The sequence below is a fragment of the Talpa europaea genome, assembly GCF_964194135.1.
Source record: "Talpa europaea genome assembly, chromosome: 8".
Lineage (NCBI taxonomy): Eukaryota > Metazoa > Chordata > Mammalia > Eulipotyphla > Talpidae > Talpa > Talpa europaea.
In genome coordinates, this window is record NC_140075.1 from 60,352,798 (window position 1) to 60,375,348 (window position 22,551).

Genomic DNA, 22,551 nt, shown 5'->3' on the forward strand with positions numbered 1-22,551 from the left:
GGGAGATCACAGAAACCTCTCTCCAGGCTACTGGGTAGAGACACACCAGGTAAGCTTCTGCTCCGTACCCAGGACACAGGGAACCAGGAATGACCTAGCTGAGGGCATTCTGGGAGAGAGGGCAGACCAGAGACATGAGATGGGGGTGGGACAGCATAGAAAATTCAGCAAGTACTTACTGTTCACAAATCATGAGCAAAATTTTGTTTTGTGCAGGGACCATGGCTCCTGGAGAGATGGGAGGAGTCCATTAAATAAACCCATACTATGATATCAAGCAGCATGTGATTTTTGGTGGGAGATAAGTCAGAAACAATTGGAACGTGTAAGATAATGGTCACTGGGGTTCTTCTGAGAGCTGAGAGCCAGGAAGACAAGTTCTGGTTCCTTGTAACCTGGAACAAGTGACTGTACCTGGAGATGGTGCTTCTCTCCACCTGTTCCCTGCACCAACATCCCGGCCTCAGGAGCCTCACCTGCAAAGTATAGCAATTATGATACAACCTCTGAGTCTATGAATCTAAATGCTAGTATTTAGTATTCGAGAAAAGAGGTGTAAACACGATCGGAATCAAGTTAAAGGCGGTCTGTAACCCCATCTCTAAGCTCTGTGTTAGGGAAGTGGCTCTGCATAGGCAGAAAGGAGGGTTTTACAGGGTGAAGACCCACTGTATGTTTACTAAGGTGACACACACTAAGCTGTACAACGTGCCAGGCCCAGGCTACCTTGGCATCATCTCAAACCTCACAAAATCCTGTCTTAACCTGACTAGACAGCGGAAGGAGTTGAGGTTCAGGGAGGTTTCTGGATCTGCCCAAGGACATCTATTTAGCAAGCCTCAAAGTCAGGCATTGAACCCAGCACTACCCCATAAAAGTCTCTTCCCCCACTCTGTACTGGGCCTTGGATTTCTTCTCCCAAACCATGTCTTGGACTCTGTGTTGTATGTGTGCTGCAGGAGGTGGCCAGGCTGTGCCGGCTGTGCCGCGGAGTGCTGGGCTCCGTGCGGCAAGCCATCGAGGAGCTGCAGGCAGCCACAGAGCCAGAGGGAGAGGTAGGAAATGAGATGGGACAAAGGGGCTCAGTGGGGATAGGGCAGGGCTGGGCCAAGGGCTCTGATGGTACCCCAATTGTCAATTGTTCCCTGCCCCCAGGAGGCCGTAGGAATGCCTGAACCCCTACAGAAGGTGCTGGCAGATCCCCGGCTGACAGAGCTGCAGAGGGATGGGGGCGCCATCCTGATGAGGCTGCGCTCCACCCACAGCAGCAAGTATGAGGGTGGGGGGTAAAGGACAAGTGGACATGGGGGAGAAGGACACATCGGAGGGCTGCCAATAAAAAACCCTGGTGCCTGATAGTCCTTGCTGAGCATGTATCTAGGCAAGATATGTGCTTTTCTACTTATGATCTAACAACCCTCTCAATTCCTCACAATGATCCTGGGTGCTAATTACAATTGCCCATGGGATAGCAAGGATCAGATATTAACTGTCTTGGCCATAGTAAGTGAATAAGTGGAAAAGTCAGTGTTCAAATTCGGGCCCAGGGTCTGGCCCCTGATGCTGTACCACCACCTTGTGTTGGCATGCACGAATGGAATGGGGTGGGGCTGGAGCTGGACAGGGTAATGGTTCACTCTGCCTGGTCCCCCAGGCTGGAGAGCCCCGGCCCAGCAACACTGTATCAGGAGGTGGACGAAGCCATTCACCAGCTGGTGCGACTCTCCAACTTGCATGTCCAACAGCAGGAGCAGCGGCAACGGCAGCGCCGGCTCCAGCAGGTGAGCCCAGACCCCATCTATATCCCTCTCACTCAGCCTGGGAACAGCCTCCAGCACCCCCTTTTCTGCAGACAACTTACAGTTGATGGTGTTCTCACCTGACTTGGTTCAGTGGTCCTACCTCTCTCCCCACCCCCGCTGGAGGTGGGTCACGGTCAGTTTGAGACTCAACAAGAGGGGCAGAGCATCTGGCCATCAGCAAAGGAGAGAAGCCGGATCTCCCCCTCCACTTTTATGTTTGACCAGGGGCCCTTGGAGACTGAGAGATGCTCCAGTGCCTGTGAGGGAAGAGCTGATTGATAAGGAAGTGCTTACCTCCTTAGAGTAAAAATAGTGTCCATTAATATCCTCTCTTTAGCTCCTCTTCCATCCATGTTCTCTCAACTCCTTGCTCAATATTTACCCCATCCTTAATCTGAAGCTAGAAAGGCCCCACATCCGCCCACCTGGACGGATTGGGCAATGGAAGCTGCTGAATGCCTTGAGAACCAATGCCTCTTTGCAGGGAAGATGTGGGGATCTGCCTGGCTTCTCTGAACCTCAAGTCTTCTCTTTTTTTTTTAAATTTTTTTTTAAGATTTATTTATGCATACAAGAGTTGGAGTACAGGCCAGAGGTTTGAGGGATGAGAGGATTCACCAGAGAAAGAGTGGGGAACAGAACAGGCAGACTGACTGAAATGCACTACTGAGGGGAGCAGCAGGCGAGACAGGAGAGGTCTGCTGCACCATGTGGCTATCTCCCTGGCCAGGGATCGAACTCATGCTGCAGAGGCTGAAGATTGCTCATAGTGCTGTGCTTAACCCTTTGCGCCACCAGGGAGGCCCAAGTCTTATCTTTTAAGCATAAGAACCCATGGGAATTTGCTCTCAGCTCTACTATGTGGCTTGGAGGGGGCTCTGAAATCTGAATGTTCTTTCTTAGGAACACCATCAGGGAAGAGTCACCTAGGGGAAAACGTCAGAAGCAAGGAGGTGGGGGCATGGAATCTCCATTTCCTGGGATTTCTGCATATTGGCTTCCTCTAGCCCAGTATCCAAGATGGCATATCCACTGTTGTTTGCTCCTTATTATCAATAACTTTCCCACTCCCCCACCCCCATTGAAAAAGCATGTGCACATAGGATTTGAAATCTAAAGTGTTCAGCCTGGGGTTTGGCTCTCTAGACGTGAGATGGCAGATGAGTCCAGAAGCATAGATTCCAAGTCCTCCTCCTGGAGGATGGTAACGTTTATGTCACAAGGGTTTAAGGATGATCAAAGGACCAGAGAACCATTTAGTGTTGGCACCGGTTATTAGGAACATCCTCAGACTTCTTGTCCTTACCCTCTCTCCAGTGTCTAACCTCTTTCCAGAAGAAAAAATTACCATCCCTTTATGGTCAGATTCCAGGACCAATATGAGAGCCCCTGGTGCCCCATAATAGGCAACAAGAGCTGGGCACACACAACCCCTACCTCTGGGCCATCTCTTCAAGCTTGGTTCACAGGACCCCTGCCCACTTGTTCTTGGGCTTCATGAATGTGAAATCTCCCCAGGTCTCTGATTATGTCCCCTGCTTCGGGTTCACATCGGTTGAACCTGAGCCCTTAATCCTAACCCACCACCCTCAGTGCTTTCTGCCAGCTCAAAACTTCTCTTGCTCACTTCTTCACTTGACCCTGTGGAAACTATTATTCATTGTCATCATTGCCACTATATAGACGAGATGGAATGGTTTGTCCAAGGTTCTGCAGGTCAGGTGGGGTTGGGAGTGGATCTCTGCTTTACTTTTCTTATCACGGCACAGCCCTTTTCTCCCTAACAGTCTGCTCTCCCACCACGTCTGCCCAGGTGCTGCAGTGGCTCTCGGGCCCAGGGGAAGAGCAGCTGGTGAGCTTTGCAGCGCCTGGGGATTCTCTCTCCACCCTGCAGGAGACAGAGCTGAGATTTCGGGCTTTCAGTGCCGAGGTTCAGGTGAGAAGGAAGAGAGATACTGGGGGGAAGGAGGAGAATGGGACCGAGGACCAGGTCTGAGGGCAGCCTCCATTCTCCAGGAACGCCTGGCCCAGGCACGGGAGGCCCTGGCCCTGGAGGACGACACAGCTTCCCAGAAGGTTCTGGATGTCTTTGAACAGCGACTGGAGCAGGCTGAGAGTGGCCTTCATCGGGCCCTGCGGCTCCAGCGCTTCTTCCAGCAGGTATGTGCAGAGCCGCTTATTTCTATGCCCACCATGGCCTTTTTTCTGCCTGAGGGGTCATCAGGTAGTTGTTAAAAGCAGGTGCTCAGGGAGCCATCTCCTTGGCTTTGACTGTCGGCTCTGCCACCTCGTTGCTGAATGACCAGGGCACAATTCTGAACCTGACCATTGCTCCATCAGCAACTACTGGTAGGGCTGCAGTGAGGATTACAGAGCCAGCATATAAGCAGCACGTAGTCCAGGACCCGTCACTAGCACACTCTGTATGTTATATATTACATACGTTATATAGTATCGGCCAGTCTTTCAGCTAGGCTCCTGTCTGCATACCAACTCAGAGCGACGTGGTTAGGCAGTGATGCTGGGAGAGTGAGGGGAGGTGTTCCAGGCCACAGCGAAGGTGATGCCATTGGGAAGTCATAGATGGAAGAAGACAAGAGACATCAGGCAGCTTGTGGGAGAGGCACAGGCCCTAACTCCTTCCTCTCCCTATTCCCAAACCCTTTGGCCTTATAGGCACATGACTGGGTAGATGAAGGTTCTGCCAAGCTAGCAGGAGCCGGGCCAGGTCGAGAGGCAGTGCTAGCAGCCCTGGCCCTGCGGCGGGCCCCAGAGCCCAGCGCTGGCACCTTCCAAGAGATGCGGGCCCTGGCCCTAGACCTGGGCAGCCCAGTGGCCCTGCGAGAATGGGGCCGCTGCCGGGCCCGCTGCCAAGAGCTGGAGAGGAGGATTCAGCAACAGCTGGGAGAGGAGGCGAGTCCGAGAGGCCACCGGCGACGACGGGCAGACAGCACCAGCAGTGGAGGAGCCCAGCGGGGCCCACACAGCCCCTCACCTAGTCTCAGCTCCCTGCTGCTTCCCAGTAGCCCTGGGCCAAGGGCAGCCCCATCCCACTGCTCACTGGCCCCCTGTGGGGAGCACTATGAGGAGGAGGGCCCCGAGCTGGCTCCAGAAGCAGAGGGCAGACCCCCCAGGACAGTGCTGATCCGAGGCCTGGAAGTCACCAGTACGGAGGTGGTAGACAGAACGTGCTCACCCCGGGAACACGTGCTGCTGGGCCGAGCTGGAGGACCAGATGGGCCCTGGGGAGTAGGCACTCCCCGAATGGAGCGCAAGCGAAGCATCAGGTGAGAGCCCAACCCAATTGGTGCCCAAGAGGCAGACCCACCTGCCCAGCAGGAAAAGAATATGACATTGTTGGGGGTGGTGATTCCCTCCAATGCCCCAACCTCCTCTGCCCCGCCTTGTGGTGCCTGCAGTGCTCAGCAGCGGCTGGTGTCCGAGCTGATTGCCTGTGAGCAGGATTATGTGGCTGCCTTAAGTGAGCCAGTGCCAGCTGCTTGGCCTGAGCTGACCCCTGAACTTCGGGGCACCTGGGCCGCTGCCCTGAGTGCCCGAGAGAGGCTTCGCAGCTTCCATCGGACACACTTCCTGCGGGAGCTCCAGAGCTGCACTGCTCATCCCCTACGCATCGGGGCCTGCTTCCTCCGCCATGTGAGTGAGCCTCTGAAACTTCCTCGTCTTCTCCCTTCTCATATTTCAGCCCCATCCATTTGTCCTCCTCTCATTATCCATCCCTCCACCTCACCAACTTCACAACCCCACCTCAAATATGTGATGCAAGGCCCAGTGCCACTCCCTGGTCCCTCTGACTGTCTTTAGTCTGTGCACTGTCCTCGGATGCCACTTGGCCTTTGCTCTTTCCATGGGAGTCATCATTCCCTTAGGCAGGCTGAGTGCTCCCTATGGTCTGTCCCTTCTTTGGCTGCAGGAAAGGGAGGGCTTGTCTATGGAACTTCCCAAAGGATGTCTTACCCCTTCCTCATTGGCACAGGGGGACCAGTTCAGCCTTTATGCCCAGTACGTGAAGCACCGACACAAACTGGAGAATGGTCTGGCTGCACTCTGCCCCCCGACTAAGGTAACCTCTTCTCTGACCCTCATGAGAAAGGGTGGGTCCAGGAAGACCTAAAACTCACCCCACCTCAAAATCGTTCAGGGGAAACAGTTTCCCTGGGCATACCCAGGACCCTCACCTACCATCAACCTCCCAGAATTGCCGAGGGTGGGACAAGGACTGGACTGTGAGCCCACTGAGCCTGGTCTCATCCAGTTCACCTGAGGGACTTTGGCTGAGACTGTGATTCCTCCGGGCCTCTGCTTCTGTATCTGGTCAATATGGGCACTCTTCATTGTATCTAACACACAGAGAGCGCTGAGGATCAAAAAAATGTGACTTCAAAAATTAATAGAATATAAGGGGTTATTTGTCTTCCTCTTCCATTCCCCTTCCAGGTACAGAGGATGATTAACTCTTCTGCAAGCCTGTATGTGCTTTCTTTGTGGGGGAGAGTTTTTTCCTTACCTTTGGACATATCTAGGTTTCACTTAGCACCAAGATTCTGGAGTATCACCCATCTGCCCTCAGAGCCCAGCACCCTACTCCACCCCTAACCCCTCCCGTCATCCCTGTCTGTCTCCTCCCCAACCAGGGCTCCACAGAGGGTAGCCCTCACATACCCCAGGCTCTCCAGCAACCCCTGGAGCAGTTGGCTCGGTATGGGCAGCTCCTGGAGGAACTCCTAAGGGAAGCTGGACCCGAGCTGAGTTCTGAGCGCCAAGCCTTGGGGGCTGCCGTGCAATTGCTCCGGGAACAAGAGACACGTGGCAGAGACTTGCTGGCCGTGGAGGCAGTGCGTGGCTGTGAGGTGAGGCCATAACTTCAGTAACTCCAGCTCACACTGCCTAGCCCTGTGGCCTCAGGATGGACTGATGACGAGAGAACTAGACTCAAGGTCAGAGGGTCTTGAGCTCTCATTTCTAACCAGCAGGATAGCCTTGGTCAAGTCACTGGACTTCTAGTCTATAGACTATGTTATGCCCAACATCACATGATACTATATCTGCCTGTGCTTTCTCATTCCTAATTTTTTTTTTTTAAAGATTTTTTTTATGCATGCATGCATGCATAGAAGAACTGGGGTGTAGGCCAGAGGTGCTGGGGCTGAGAGGATTCACCGGAGACAGATTGGGTAACAGAACAGGCAGACTGACTTGAAATACACTGCTGAGGGGAGCAGTGGGTGAGACAAGAGAGGTCTGTTGCACCATGTGAGTCAGCTCCCTGGCCCAGGACTGAACTCAGGTCCCAGCGGTAATAGCTTGATAGTGCTGAGACTTAACCCCTATACCACCCGGGAGGGCCCTTTCCTAGTTCTTATCTGTCCCTATCTAACCATACTTCTTCCTGCATTTTAACACCCAACGCATATCTTGTTCTCCTTTGCCTAGTCTCTTTCCAGCCTTGAGGTTCCAGTACGGGTAGGAAAGCTACCTCTTCTGAGATAGACCTCTTTCCCCTTCAATGCTTTGCTGGTGCTTTTCCTTTGTTCCCAATATGCAGCGTAGCCATGGGAGGCTATAAACCCTACTGTGCAATGTACTTTTCATCGTCAAGGTGGGGTGTGCTGCTAGACCAGATGGCCTCTGTGCTGGGGACCAGAGGATGGATTCTAGGCTGGGAGCTTCCCTGATTTCCTGACTATGCCTGAGAACAAGTGGATTTCCTTTAAATTCCATTTTTATTACCCATAAAATATACACAAAGGACTGCAAGGTCAATGACCTTTCCTTTTCCTTTCCCCAGACAGATCTGAAGGAGCAGGGACAGCTCCTGCATCGGGACCCCTTCACTGTCATCTGTGGCCGAAAGAAGTGCCTTCGACATGTCTTCCTCTTTGAACATCTCCTCCTGTTTAGCAAGCTCAAGGGCCCTGAGGGGGGTTCAGAGACCTTTGTTTATAAGCAGGCCTTTAAGGTACAATACCTGGAGTGGTGATGGGGGTGGGAGCCTGGGGCCAAACAGCAAGTCATGCTCTTTTTGAGAACTCAGGATATTCTGCAATGCAGCCCCCACCCCAGTTCAGAATATGCTTTATGAAAAGAGTCTTAGGCTTGTAATCAATCATCATGTTAGAGTGTCAGGATGACAGAAATCACTGTCATTGGTCTGACCCCTGGGATTTTCCTTACTGTTCACTCAGGAGACTCATGAGGCATTCCTGGCTGAAATGGAGAGGGACCACCTTTCCTATTAAGGACACATGCCTTTGAGCTAAGGGATGGGATGAGGAGAAGGGACATTATATATGTAGCTTAACTTGACTGAACAAGAAGAGGCCTTACTTTAGGGAACAGCACTGATAGCCACGTAAACATCAAAATGACTTACGGTCCTAGATCAGGCAGGGTATCATAATTCTAAGGGTTTCTAGACTTTTTCTCCTATACTAGTTCCCAGCTCTTCTGGGAGGAGTACAGTTTAGAAAGAAAAGTCTAGGTTTAGAATAACTCAGATGTGGGTTTGAGCCCTCTTTCTCTAAGAAGCTCTGAGAAGCCCTTGGGCAAGCTGCTGCACGTCTCTGGGCATCCCCCTTCTGTAAATTATGGTTGTTATGAAGACTAAATGTAGAGCACTTGGCACACAGTAAGTGCTGAGCAAACATTTACTGAACATCTACCAGATGCCAGGCTAAGTGTAAGCTATTCCATGTGGTACCATCTTGCCAGGACTCACTCCGACTCACCCACTCTCCTCTGCTCTTTTGCAGACTGCTGACATGGGGCTAACAGAAAACATTGGCGACAGTGGGCTCTGCTTTGAGTTATGGTTCCGGCGGCGACGAGCACGAGAGGCATACACCCTGCAGGCAGCCTCACCAGAGGTCAAACTCAAGTGGACAAGTTCTATTGCCCAGCTTCTGTGGAGACAGGCAGCCCACAACAAGGGTACCGGGCAGATCCGGGCTAGGGTGTGCATGGGATCAAGGTTATGGCAGGTCAGCTGGAGATTGTGGAGATTGCTTGGGAAAACAGGATGTGGGATGAAGAAAAAGGATTAACTTATGAGAAGATTGTTGAGATCGAAATTAGTATAGAGAAATCTAGCAAATGTCAAGGCTATAAGAGCAAAGGGTTTTGGGGTGGAGGGTGAGAGAGAAAGCACTCACTGAACGAGGGTGCAGGAACTTATCCACTGTGTGAAATGGACTCGTTTTGTTTGTTTGGTTTTTTTGGGGGGGGAGGGTTGCTGTTTGCTGTTTGTTTTAATTCTCTAAACCTCATTCCATTCATTTGAAAAAAGGAAAGTAGTATCTCCCTCCTGGTGTGATAAGATTAAATAAGGTGATATATATGGAAGCACATGACAGACTATAAAGGTATACAAAAAATGTGACTTTTGCCCCTAATGCCCAAGATTTAGGGAAGAAGGTGGGGATCAGGAGAAGTTGGATGGGGCTGGCTGCCAAAAAGGAGGATGTAACATGGAGAGAAAAGACAGATGTCTGAGAAGGAGGTTAAGAATTCCCATCCCCATCCATGTCTGACAGTCAACAGGAAGGATAACAAGAGATACCAGAGGGGAGGAATGAGTCATGATGAGCAAAAGGGAGAGTTCACCATGATACTGCCAGGGCTGGAGCAGAGGAGAGGCACAGGAGGTTGGTAACAGGGTCTCTGTTTCTTAGAGCTCCGAGTGCAGCAGATGGTCTCCATGGGCATTGGAAATAAACCCTTCCTGGACATCAAAGCTCTTGGAGAGCGGACGCTGAGTGCCCTGCTCACTGGGAGAGGTGAGGCCCAGAGTGCTGGGGGTGACCCCTATAAGTTTAAGACATTGAGAATAAGGGCACAGTGGGGAGGCATGGTAGAAAGTTTGGAAGGGAGATGAATGGATGTCTTCGCAGAAACTGTGGGACTGAGATGCCCTCTATGAGACTGGGGGTCATTTCAGGGAGCCCGGAGGGCTTTCCCACACCAGCACCCCACTCCCAACCCCCACTTTCTGCAGCCGCCCGCACCCGGGCCTCGGTGGCCGTGTCATCCTTTGAGCATGCCGGCCCCTCCCTTCCCGGTCTCTCACCGGGAGCCTGCTCCCTGCCTGCTCGCGTCGAGGAGGAGGCCTGGGATCTGGACGTCAAGCAAATTTCCCTGGGTGAGGCACCTCTCAAGGGGTGGCTCCCAACAGCTGGCCCATCATGGTGATGTTCAGGCTGCTTGCTGCTGAGCAATTCCTTTTTCTAGCGAAGTGGCCCAGTTGCCATGACAACTATGTACAGCTTCCCCATTGCTAAAAGAGCCTTCCATCTGGTTGCTAGGGTAAATGCTTACAGCAGCCTGTTGCTAAGAAGCACTTCCTCTGTACCTCTCTCTCTAGCTCTCCTTGGGTTTCTATGGAAACTGCCTCAGCTTCCTGTTGTACCCTCCTGGTCCATCAAGGCAATCCTTATAAGTTTCCTGTCGCTTCTTCCCTGGTTGCTCTAATGATGCTGCTGACAATTTCCTGCCTCTTGGTAGGGGGGGTTCTCTTGCAACTAGATTGCTATGGTGACTCACAGCTTCCTGTTGCTATGGAGCTTTTTCTTCCTTGATGGAGCAGCTTGGTTGCTTAAGGTAATCTAGAGGATGTCTCTACCCTGCTCTCACCCTAGCTTCCCCTCCAGCCCCAGAAACACTTGACTCTTCTGGAGATGTGTCCCCAGGACCGAAAAACAGCCCCAGCCTGCAACCCCCCCACTCTGGGAGCAGCACTCCCACTCTGGCCAGTGGAGGGATCTTAGGGCTATCCCGGCAGGTAAGTTCCTGCAATGGGTCTGGGAATGGGGTGATCTCTGTCCACTTTCTGGGTGGGCTTTTCTGATCATTCGACCCACAGGGGGCAAGGGGAACCAGTGAGACTGTGCTCCCAGTGAGGCTACAGGTTGGATATACTGTCCAGGCCTGGCTGAGAGGCATCAAGGTGAGAAAATAAAAAAGAATCTTTAATAAGGAGCAGAGTTCAGGAGTGGATGGATGGAGAGAGGAGAATACCAACAGTCTGGTTTGGACTTGTATTAAGTCAACAAAATTCAGGAACATGAGGGGGAGAGCAAGACAATGAATATAGGCAAGAGACCATTTCTTATCCTTCAAATTCACTGTACTTTCTCTCCCCGCAGAGTCATGCCCGAGCCCTGAGTGATCCCACCACTCCTCTGTGAACCTGGGTGAGTCAGTGTTCCCTTTCTACCACATCCAGCACACCTTCTCTCTGGCATGTACCACCCTTCCTCCACCAGCTGCTTGGGAGTCAGCCTTTTCCCATTCCCATCACCGTCTTCTCTCTTGGTTTCTAAAGATCCAGAACTTGGCTACAGCCCCTCCTCTCAGGGCATTTTAGGCTGGGGTGACAGTGGGACATAACGGAGGATTGGAAGAGCATTTAATTCCTTCCCTCAGCTTCCTGGGCAAAGAGGAAGTCAAAGGATCAGCGCTTTTCCCAGCTACCGCTATCTCTAGTCCTCCCCGCCAGGTGCCTTCTCCTGCACGAACCAGAGTGGCCACACTTGCCTGCCTTCATACCCTGGAAGTGGGGAACTTATCCTACATCCAGGCCTCCATCCTGGGCCTTGGCACACTCCCAAGACAAGTCTCCATGACGGCCCTTCCCCAACAGCCTGTGTTCTCCCCCTTCTTCTCACACAACTGCCAGGCCAAGTGTAATTCCTGATGACTCCATTCTGAGGTGTCACAGGAAACAGAACTATGCAAACCATTATAGCGAGGGGGTGGGCAGGGAACTGCAGACTTTATATATGTAATTACTGTTATTATTATACTATTGTTATATTAAATGTATTTACTCACACCTTGTCTCCAGAGATAGAGCAGTCCCTCCAGGTGGAGATAATACTAACTTAAGCACTTGCCTTCACCCAACCATTAACTAAAACACAGAAAATAAAGCCAAGGCTGCAAGGTACCCTGTATCCTTACTGGCCTAAAGCTGGGTGGGCCTGGATCTGGAAGAATGATCCCTCCACAGTGACTCCCAGTGGCTCAGTGCACCCTTTGAAGCTGCTCCTCTCAAGCTGCGCCCCACCTCTTGAGTCCTAGCTGGTCACAAACAAGCTGGCATCCATAACAGTCCAGCACTTCTAAAAATGAAATCCTCAGACCACAGTGCATCAGAGCTCCTTGGCTACTTGTTAAGTGCTAATTCTTGGGCTGCACCCCAGAGCTACTGAATCTAAAGCCTGGAGGTAAAGCCCAAGACTCTGCATTACTTATCGAGCCCTTTAGGTGATAGCTAAGTGCCTGAAGAGCTGACTCCTCTGGACAGAATGGTCCAAGGAAGAGGACAGGACATAGGCAGACAGACACAGTGCCCTGTGCCTCAAGACACCTGTTTATTGGGGACACAACTCTGCGACAGGGATGACAGGAATCGTACCAAAAATAGCGACGTCTACAGGGCCCCTGAAGGGGCTAGAAGGGTACAGTGCCCCCCACCCCCACCCATTGTACAAAAATAAACTCTCACGCCTATGGACCAGCAAAGACTGGCAGAGGGGCTCCTCAACAGACACAACCCTCTTTGCCAGCCCTGGGACCCAGTTCTTTGATCCTCACCCCTGCCACTTCTAAGGCACTGTGACTCTCCCCCGGGCTGGGTACTGCCAGTGCCCGCCCACTCTCCTACGCCCTCCGACCCCAACACCTCTGGTCCGCCTGGGGCTGGGATACGGGTCCCACGCTGCCCCCTGCTGGCTGCTCTACCCAACTACCTCTAGCGCTCCCCCGCTCCGGCGGGGTAAGCTCACTAAGCTAACCGCCCCTAAGAGGGCTGCCTACCGTTCCTGCCCCCCCAGCCCAGCCTCTCCCGATCTCGACAGCCCTGGGCCCTCCTCCCCTTCCTGCGGAGGACTGGAAGGGGACTCTCCAGACGGTGCCCGAGCATAGGGCGGGGATCCATCCGCCTGGGGCGGCCGCCGGCCCCGAGCCCGGCGGCTGTGGTGCACTTGCAAGTGCAAGGCCATGAGCTCGGGAGCTCCAGTGGCAAAGGGGCAAAAGAGGCATCGGTGGAGGGCACCCCCCGGCCCGGCCTCGCCACCCGGCCCCGCCCGCAGGGACAGGTCCAGGGGTTCGGCCTCACCGCCTCGCCCGTTGCGCAGGGTCCTCCCGGGGCTGGCAGGCTTCCGACGGGACCCCGGCGCGGCGCTGCTCGAGGGAGGCCGAGGGCTCGCAGCGCCCTCCACCCAAGTCGCAGGCTGCGGAGCCGGCTTGGCCCCCGTCGACTGGGCCGAACCCCGCTGGGAAGGGGGTGGCGGCTCCGGAGGTGGCCCGGGCCCTGCCCCGCTCCTCTGCTCTCGGTGGTGGCGCTGCAGGTGGTACTTGAGTGAGCCAGACTGGGTGCCCGCGTAGTCGCAGTGTGGACACTTGTAGGGGCGCTCGCCTGGGGAGAGGGAGAGCGATAGCACGACAGGGTCACGATGACTGCACACTCCCACCGCCTTTCACTCTAGGTACTTACAGCTCTCCTCAGGACCGGAAGAGCGCATTGCCTCTCCCTCTCCCAACCTCAGGCAGTCTGAAGGCTGGAAGTTTCCCCACAACCCCCTCACCTTTTTTCCTGCCTTGCAGTGTTCCTCCCCCAGTCCGTGGCTGGCCCCCTCACCTGTGTGCACGCGCAGGTGCACTTTGAGATGATGCGCTGACCGGAAAGATTTTCCACAGAAGGGACAATCCTTGCCAGTGGCACCCCGACCCCCTTCAGGCCGTGTCCCTCCAACCAACAGCCCATTCTCTTCTGTAATACACAGGTGAAGGCAAGTCAGAGGAGCCCTTTGCAGCAGCCCTGTCAGGGCAGGCGTCCCCACACCCACACCATATTGCTTCCATTCCAGGCCCAGGAAGAAACAGTATGCTTGGGGGCACCTGAGTGGTGGGATCTGCTGTGAATTGAGCTGGTACCCTCAGAGAGTGATGAGGCCTTTGGAAGGCAAGGGGCAGGAGACAGATCCTTCTATAAAAGGGGGGCGCAAGGAAGGAGTGGTGACATCGGAGAGGGCCCAGGAGGTGGCAACCACAGGGTGCCCAGTACCTACCCTGCGGGGCGGAGGGCCTTGCCTGGGCCCCCGCGGCAGGTGCGGCGTGCCCTGGGCCCTCCCCAGGGCGCGGATGCAGCGAAGCCAGAGGGCCCAGCGTCCTGCTCCGGGCCCAGGGCTCCTCCTCAGCCTCCACGACCTCTTCTTCCTCTTCTGGCTCCTCCGCACGATGCCGGCGACCCCGGCCAGGGAGGGCAGCTGGCAGTGGGCGGAAACCTCCAAAATTGCGGCCCGACCCAGATTCAGCGCCGTCACCATTGGGCCGGGCCTCGCCTGCTCGCAGGCTCAGGTAGCCCAGGAGGCTCGCAGGCTCACGGCGCTCTGCAGGAGTGGGCGCAGGGGCCAGGAGGAGCGCTGGGCCCAGCGGCTCATACGCCAGTAGGCCCAGATCTGGAGCTTGGGGGGGCCGGGCAGGACCAGAACCAGGCCCTGGGGCACGCAGTGGCCCCAGCTTGCTGGCATGCACCTTCATGTGGTTCTTAAGGAACCAGGGCTCCTTGAAGCAGCGGCCACACACAGGACACGCATGATCGAAGGAGGCTTTGTGCTTGCGCATGTGGCCCTTGAGAAACCAGGACTGCGTAAAACTCTGACCACACACTTGACAGCGGAATTCCGGTGGTGCAGGGGGCTCCTCGGGAGCTGCAGGAGCGGGGGCGGGAGTTGCCTCGCGTTCGGGCTCTGGCTCAGGCTCGGGCACAGGGACCGATCTGGGTTCAGGTTGGGATGAAGGCTGAGGCTGGGGCTGGGGCTGGGGCTGGGGCGCAGCCGAAGTGGCCGCCAGGGGGCGGTCAGGAGCTCCGTGGGCGGTCAGGCTATGGTGCAGCAGCTCCTCCTCCTGGCTGGAACCGAAACTGCACAGGCCGCACTTCCAGGGCCTGTGCAAGATGTGCAGGTGGCGTTCACGCTCCGCCGCGGTGCGAAACTTGCCTTTGCAGAAGGGACAACGGAAGGCGGACGACGTAGGACCCTGGGGCCGCGCCAGGCCCTCAGTGGCTGGGGTGACCTGCGCACCGCCTGAACTGCGGGCTCGCCCCAGCCGGGCCTCGCGCAGCAGCGCGCGTTCCTCCAACTCCAGCAAAAGACGCGCGGCGGGGCTACGGGGACGCTCCGGCTGGTGCGTGCGCAGGTGCGAGCGCAGCAGAGCACGCTGCGCTGCGCGGTGCCCGCAGTGCGGGCACTGGAAGGCCTGGGCCCCTGGGTGCGCCCGCAGGTGCAAAGCCAGTATGGAGTTGAAGCGGAAGCGCTTCCCGCATACGGGACAGGGAAAGCGCCGTTCGCCTGCACGACTCTCGGACCAGCCTACTGCTCCCATTCCTGGAGACCCGGCGCTCACGCCTGGCCCGTTGGAGTAGCGCTGCAGATCCAGTTCGCCTTCGAAGGCCGGTGGCGATGGCGCAAAGTGGCCGCCCGGGGCACGGGGACGTGAGCCCTGTGGAGAAAGATGTGGGTAGACCACAGGGTGGCGAAGGGAGAGCTGTGGGGAAACAAGGGTTTGGAGAGCCAGAAGAACCCCAGGGAGGGTGGGTTGGGGCCTAACCGGGAACACAGGGCTGCCCTTCCTACTCACCTCGAGGAAGTTGGGCGATGAATGGGAATTGAGATGTTGAGGCTAGGGAGATAATTTTTAATAATGGGGGAGGCGGGAGGGTTAAAGGGGGTGGGGTGGGAGAGAGACTAGCTATAGATAGGTACTTTCAGGTTCAGGCCCCCAGCTTCACTCACCTCCATGGACCCCCTTCACATTCTTTGGTTCTGGGGAGTGCAGAGAAGAGGAGGAGGAAAAGCTGCTAGTGAAGGCAACAGGTGCTGAAGAGCTAAAGCAAGAGAGACAGATTTGGAGGAAAAGATGAACCTCGATTTTCAACAGTGGAGTTATCCCCAACCCCAGACGCTCAGCACCCCATATTCCTGACAGGATCCCTTCTCTCTCCTTGCAGCCTAAGGCAAGAAGGGGTGCTGTCTTCAAAACATGTGCTCCTGCCTTGCTTAGCCAAGCTCACAAGGCTTCCTAGTGACCGGTTTTCTTCACCCCAGTTGTATGTTTTAAATGCCTAGCCAAGAACCACCACCAGCATCACCCCGTGGTGGTGGGGGAGACCATCACAGTATACCCCTCTCTCATTTAGGTTGGGCTGGTGCAGCTTGAAGAGCAAACGGGGTGGGCTCACCGTGCTCTCCAGTTACCCAGGTTGCTCTTAGACCCCTAACTGACCAGCTAGCCAAACATCCTTCCAGGCTCCTTTCCTCTGCCCTCACCCAGTCTTTCTGTCTTTCCCCCCTCATTCTCCCTCCCTCCGCCTGGATTCCTGATCCATTCATTTCCATTCATTACAGAGACTCATTCATGCATGGGAGAGAAACACCTCCCAGCAGCAGAGTCTGGAGACAGACAGAGGGGGAGGGGCATGAAGGGGGAGAGAGCCAGAGAGAGAGAGGGTGGGGGGGAACGGAGAGTTGGGGGAGGAGTGAAAGTTAAGGGGCACTGCTGGCCTGGAGAAGGGGTTAAAAACTGCAAATACCAGCTAGAATTCATCCCCGTGTTTCAAACCTTAGAGCCTGCAGTTTGATGGGGCATCTCTGCCCCTTTGTCCAGGGCTGTTCCGAGGCAGGCTTTCCTCCTCTCTGCAGGGGAGAGGCTCCCTCACACAAGAGGAGGATTACACTGGCTCTGAGCTCAAGAGGCTGGAGTGAGGGACGGGGGGCGGGGCTGGGCCATCTGCACAGATAGGAGCTCAGCACATGCTCTGAGTAAGAAAGGGTTAAAATTCTCCAGGCTAAAATTCCCTGAGCCTGGGATGTGCAGAGCTCCAGTTCTGAGGAAAGAGAAGAGCTCTAAAGGGGGGGGGGGGGGGGGGGGGGAGGAGGGTAGAGAACTCGCCTGATTGGAAGCTCAGAGGTTAGCTTTAGGACTTAGAAGCACCCCCAGAGTTAAGGTTCATAGAAATGGACCTGGGAGAATGACCACAAGCTGACCAGTCTACCTTCCTGCTTGCTTACATATCGAACTGTATCTAGGAAAGCCAGATGGATATGGGCCTAACCTATTTTTTTCGCCTGAGATAGAAAGAATATTTGATAAAGAACTTCCTTACAATAGGCATTGTGAAACTGAAATGGGTTACTGAGAAAGAAAAGAACTCAAGCATTATTTTGCTTAAGGATCTTTAATAGAAGAGAACTGGGCCAGGAGTCAACCCTGCTTATCGGGAAAGAGAAAAGGCTCTGGAGGTCCAAGGCAGCTTTAATTTCTGACATTTGGTGGCTGTGACGGGACTCCATGAAGGGGCAGAAGCCTGTTACATGTGGAATCTGAGTTATGGAATTTTATTAACAGGAAAGGAATAAATGCAGTGTCTTTGTCCAGGGTCACTATACAACCTTTACCCCAACTTTTAATATTTGTATTTCTGTAGCTCCAAATTAGGGCATCCACCCTCATCTTGTGGCTCCTCCAATATAACCCCCTCCCTGGAACCCTGAGCCTCACCAGACTCATGGTCATGAAGAAAGTGGCGTGGTAGTGGCACGAAAGGTGAATGAGAACAGGAGTAAGGGGTGTAAGGCTATTGTGGGCCCAGGGTGACCATTAATAGCCGGGCATCCGGCAGTCACTTACACTCCCAGTTCACTCATCTGGAAAACAAGGGAATTGGGCTAATTTGTACTGATGGCCCATTCCAGCTCAAAAGTTCATCGTTGCTGTCACAGTACTCTTCTGGACCACAGAGAGACATTAAACCAAACGGTCGTCCCTTCAGTACCATGGAGAGTGCAGTGGGCTACCAGAGGAGCCACTTTGGCCACCACAGTACCATAGAGACAGAACTATGAAGTGCTAGAGGGGCCCCATTTGCCATTTTAGCACAACAGAAAAGGCAGAGAAAAGCTAGATTCTTATCTGGGAACCACAAGCAGAAAAAATACAACAGTGGTACCAGAGGGATTATTTTGGCCTTTTGAATGTCACTGAAAATAGATAGATGTAATAGAAAATAGATGTAACTAGAAGAATTTTAATTAGCTAAAGGAGTGGCCTGACAGTTACAGTTTGTACATCCTGGAATGAGTTACTGAGGCATCGTATTTGGGTCCATCACATTCTGTTGCTCTCCTGGGGATTCCCGGAACATCCTGGTGTACAGCCAATCTGGTATATTCAGAGGAAGCAGATGGTGGGGGAGGAGGGGGGAGAATGGGAATACTGCATGGTCATAGCTGACTAACCTATGGGCACATATTCTGATTCTGAGTAGATTCTAGGGCCCCTAAAACTGCCTGTAAAATAGCAAGCAAAATACCTCATGGGAGGCTGACCTCTAGAATAAAGACCAGGGCAAAGCTTCTCCCCCTCCCCCAAATAAAACAAAAATAAACCCCTCACTTTGCACAGAGCAGTTTCCAGGATGGAAAATAGAGTGATATACAAGAAGGCCCAAACCAAAGCTGAATTCCAAAGCAGGGAAAGTTTCCCCAGAGAGTAGCCTCAAATCAACAAGATCCACTGAGAGAGACACCGCTGCCCAGCACCATCACCTTCACCACCACCACCCTCCCCCGCCCTCCCCCCCCCCCCGGGGGGCCCCCAGTCAAGAGCTCCTGATCAGCTCCACACCAAACCAGGTCCTAGGCACCTGATCAGATTAGTTTTCAGTAGAAGAAAACACTGACAGGGCCCAAGATTTTATGAACTGGCTTGGAATGCAGATCATGTATATATCGCCTGTGGGCAATCATCACAATTTTCTGTAATCAGGCCCTAAACACCATCCATGAGACTTGGCCAGATAGCTGCACTGACCTACTTTCCACCCCCTCTGGGAATCAGGGATTATCTTACCCTTATTTGGGTTCTATAGGGATGCAGGGACAGGAATGAGAAATCTTTCCAAAGCAACAGGCCAATTATTTTTACGTGCTAGGAGAGCCACTAGGAAAGGAGGCATGGACCACCAAGCCTTACTGAGTAAGAAAGATGGAAGGGTTGGTGAGCAACACCAGGGACAAGCACATAGATAGAAGCATCTGCTGAATGGAGGACCATGAAGCCTTGTGATTCAAAAGTTTTTAGGGCCAAAGTATAAGGGGCATCCTTCAGGACTTCTGAAGTCGAGCTCTGACTAGGCTTCTGTCATTGTTCTACCCTAATACTTGACGTTTTTCCTTCCCTTGAGAATCCTATACCTCCCAAGTCCACTAACAATTACAATTAACACTGCACTAGATGGGGTTAAAAGGAAAGGGAGCTTCTTATGAAGTGGTCTAGATTCAAGATCACCTTTATCAAGACCTCACAGAGGCTGCAGATAGCTCGCTTTTATGATTTCCTCCCCATGGCCTCTGAAGCTCTCTGTTCAGGTGGCTCCTCCCAACTGACCCCACACCACAGCCTGCCCACCTTTTAGCCTGAGTTCTTGGTAAAGCCTCCCTCTCTCCATCTCCACTGTCCTGAATCGGGGCCATGGTGTAACAGGGTGGTACAATGGGACCTCAGTCATGGACTCCAAATGCACACAGGAGGTAAACGGTAGATACCTGCTCACCTAGTGCCACCCTACTGTGGTGAATCTTATCCCAGAGGCATGTCCCAACTTGACCCCTCTTCTGAAAGTTCTGGAGGACCTGGATTTGGGGGAAGGAGCTTGTAACCAGCCCCAAGTTCCCTTACCTGGAGCTGATCCTAGAAAAGTCAGAGTCTTAGCACCCACATAAGCATACTCCAGAGATTAGGGGGTAGGGCATGGGCAAGAGAGCCTCTGGGAAAACCCCCCTCCCAGAAGTAGGTTGGCAAGTAGGGCAGGACCTGTGATTCTGCACAAGAGGTTCTTCCAGCAGTACCCCAGAGCCCTCCCGGGGATGATAAGCCAGGAGAATGATGAGGGACGGGGTTGAGAGATTGGGAGGCCAGGGCTCAGCTACCCCAGCCGGAGAACAAAAGCTGAGTTGCAGCCGCCTCCGCTGCTGCTGCCGCCGGCCGAGCTCTTTGTGACACTTTGTTTGGGACGCAGAGAGGGAAGCACCCCCCATCTTCTCCCCTCCCCCACCCCGCTCCCGGAGAGTTCGGGTCCCTTCCCCCTCCTCCAGGAGCCCTACCTGGGCCGGGGGGTGGGGGGGTTACTCATCCACTCCGGCTCCCGGTTCCGCCGCCCCGCACCCCCAGGCCCCTCGCGCCCTGCCTTCGGGCCCCTACAAAGACGCCTGCCCCCCCCACCCCCGGCCTTTCCCCTTTGGTGTCCGCTTTCCTGGCTCCCCCACCTGATACCCCCCTCCCTCGAGGCCCCCCTAGCTCTCCAGGCTTCCGAGGCCGCCGCCCCCACCCCGCCCCCCCAAGGAGCTCTGGGCGAAGTTTGCTCGGGGCCGAGCCGGCGCCCCTCCCCCGCCCCCGCCCCCTGCACCTGCTCCGAGCCCGGCGCGCGGAGCGGCCCCCCCTCCGGGAGGGGGGAGGGGGCCGGGGGCGGGGGCGGATGGCGGAGGGGGGGGCCGGCAGTGGGGGGAGCGGCTACTCACGAGCCCCGGGCGGGCGGCGGCGGAGCGGGCGGCGGCGGCGGCGGGCGGCGGGCCGGCGGCGCGGGCGTCAGCGTTACGTGGGGCCGGGGGAGATGCGCCGGGCCCCGGCCCCCCCGCCCCCGGCCCGGCCCCCGCCCCCTCCCCGGTCCCCCGCCCCCGGCCCTGGCCCGCATTGTGTGCGGCGGGAGGCGGCCCGGCCATTAGCATGCGGGGGGCGGCGCGGCGGGGCTCTGAGCCGCGCGGGAACGGGAGCGGGGCTCTGCTCCGGGGACAGGGAGCGGGGGACCCCGGGAGCCGCGAGAGGCGGCCGCCAGGGGCGGGGTGCGGGCAGTTGGGAGACGGGGGGCGCTGTCGGAGGGAGGGAGGGAGGGAGCGAGCGGGGGTGGGGCGCGCAGACGATTCCAACTGGATACTGGAAGAGATTTTGAAAGGTCATCTCGTCCTTCCCCCAGCCTCCTAGCAGAGCCGCCCCTCCCACCCCGAACCCGGACATACCAGGGAAGGAGTTGGCGCTGCCGCTCTTTCTGCCCCGACATGCACAGACTCGGGAAGTTCTTCCTGGGGTTTTATCTCAAAGCCTCTCCCTTACAATTTCTGTCTCTCTTTTCGGGGAGGAGGAGGGGCGATTATAGAGATAGTTAATGTCTGCCGTATAAGAAACATTATTAAAGTTACTCTTCGGTCCTTTCTGTTCTTGATAAACAATTTCTGCTCCTTCCCCTCGAATTCTGCTTTCCATTCCTGAAGTCACTTTAATGGCTCTTCAATGCTACAAATATTTACTGAGTGCTTATAAGTACCAGGCACTATGCTCAGCTGTGGGGGATGAACATCTGAGGGGCTATAATCTAGACAGGGGCCAAAAACTTGTTCGTACTATGCCCAGATTTAGTCACGATCTACCGAATGCCAGTTCACATATTTGATAGTATATAACGCTTACGATAACACTTTGAAATATAACTAGCACGTGCAGGTAAGGAGAATAAGGCTCAAGGATTCTCTTCCCACTGGCTTGCCAGCTCAGAGGTCCTTGGTGCAAGGCCAACAGCCCACATTCTGCCAGGCCATGGCCACCAAATAAAATGAATGCACATAGAGATGGAGGGAAAAGTAGACACACAAGATCTCTGGGTCATTTGAAACATGATTTCCACTCCCCCGGAAAAGAGCGTGGGCATGGTGCCCCAATTAGTGCAGGCCCAGCACTGAACAGGGCAATAGTGACTACAAAGACAGCCACTTCTTCCCAGGACCCTGGCTTCTGGTCCTAACCCCCGAGGTGTCTTTTGACTCAGTCTTCTGTCACTAATCATAATGATAATAGCCCCTACCATTTATGTGCCACTGCTGGGCTGAGATGATTCATATGCATTTTCTTTTTTAATACTCAGGCAATCCAGTTGAGATTGGTATTAGTAACTTTCCTCTATAGATAAGAAAACAGAGATTAAGTAACTTGAGCAAGGTCACCCAGATAGATATGAGATCCAAACATAGGTCTTGTTGCCTCCAAACCTCAGACTCTGCACCTACATGGGCCTTTCCTATTTTTGACCTACAAAGTATATATTTGGGCCCAGCTGGTTCTGCTTCTTACTGTAGACATAAATGTCACTAGCTTAGCTTCTGAATAAGCCCTTTAGCGTATGGGCATACGGCACATCAGTATGGCCTCATCAGCACCACTAATGGTTAGCAAGCACCCACCATGAGTCAACAGCCTTTACAGTCATACATTAGTCCCTTTTTTTAATCACTCAGTTTGAACAAACTGTGATTCAAATAGGTAGAATAATGTATTCAAGGTCAGACAGCTGGGAAAGTGACAGAACTGAAATTCTAGTCCAGGTCTGCCTGGCTGCAAGGCAACTTCTATCTCTCAAAAACAAAAACAAAAAATTTGTTGCAATTGTGTCCTTTCCAAAACTGACCGTTTGGGACCATCTCATCTTCTACACATATCTAGCTACAGGTTATCACTGAGTCAAAACCAATGCCCACTATAAACAGGGCTCCCCACCCACTTCTTCAGTGTCTAATCTAGGATAAATCATTCAAGAATGGAGGAAGGGAGAAATGGTCTAGAAAGTGAGAGGCAGAAAAGCACAGCTTAGGGCCTCCCCGGTGGCACAGCGGTTGAGCGCTGGGTTGTG

The 22,551-nt window shown here is 54.2% G+C and overlaps 2 protein-coding genes across 3 annotated transcripts; one reads left to right on the top strand and one right to left on the bottom strand.

Annotated features, from left to right (window-relative positions):
* Positions 1-1,158: 1,158 nt before the first annotated feature.
* ARHGEF40 (Rho guanine nucleotide exchange factor 40) lies at positions 1,159-11,002 on the top strand (the record flags this gene model as incomplete). Its single annotated transcript, XM_084240629.1, has 14 exons — positions 1,159-1,271; positions 1,655-1,781; positions 3,616-3,738; positions 3,819-3,962; positions 4,479-5,089; positions 5,222-5,456; positions 5,797-5,883; positions 6,455-6,670; positions 7,609-7,779; positions 8,573-8,750; positions 9,491-9,595; positions 9,814-9,957; positions 10,466-10,596; positions 10,961-11,002. Exons 1-14 carry the CDS (start codon positions 1,168-1,170, stop codon positions 11,000-11,002), a joined length of 2,418 nt encoding a protein of 805 aa, XP_084096755.1. The 5' UTR covers positions 1,159-1,167.
* Positions 11,003-12,631: 1,629 nt separating this feature from the next.
* On the bottom strand, positions 12,632-20,602 carry ZNF219 (zinc finger protein 219; the record flags this gene model as incomplete). 2 transcript variants are annotated; one of them, XM_084239500.1, is made up of 4 exons in its annotated part: positions 12,632-13,236; positions 13,459-13,590; positions 13,889-15,320; positions 20,396-20,602. In XM_084239500.1, 4 exons carry the CDS (start codon positions 20,600-20,602, stop codon positions 12,632-12,634), a joined length of 2,376 nt encoding a protein of 791 aa, XP_084095626.1. The 2 variants fall into 2 exon arrangements, with proteins under 2 accessions (XP_084095626.1, XP_084095627.1); XM_084239501.1 differs by lacking the exon at positions 20,396-20,602 and adding an exon at positions 15,614-15,695.
* Between the last annotated feature and the right edge of the window lie 1,949 nt (positions 20,603-22,551).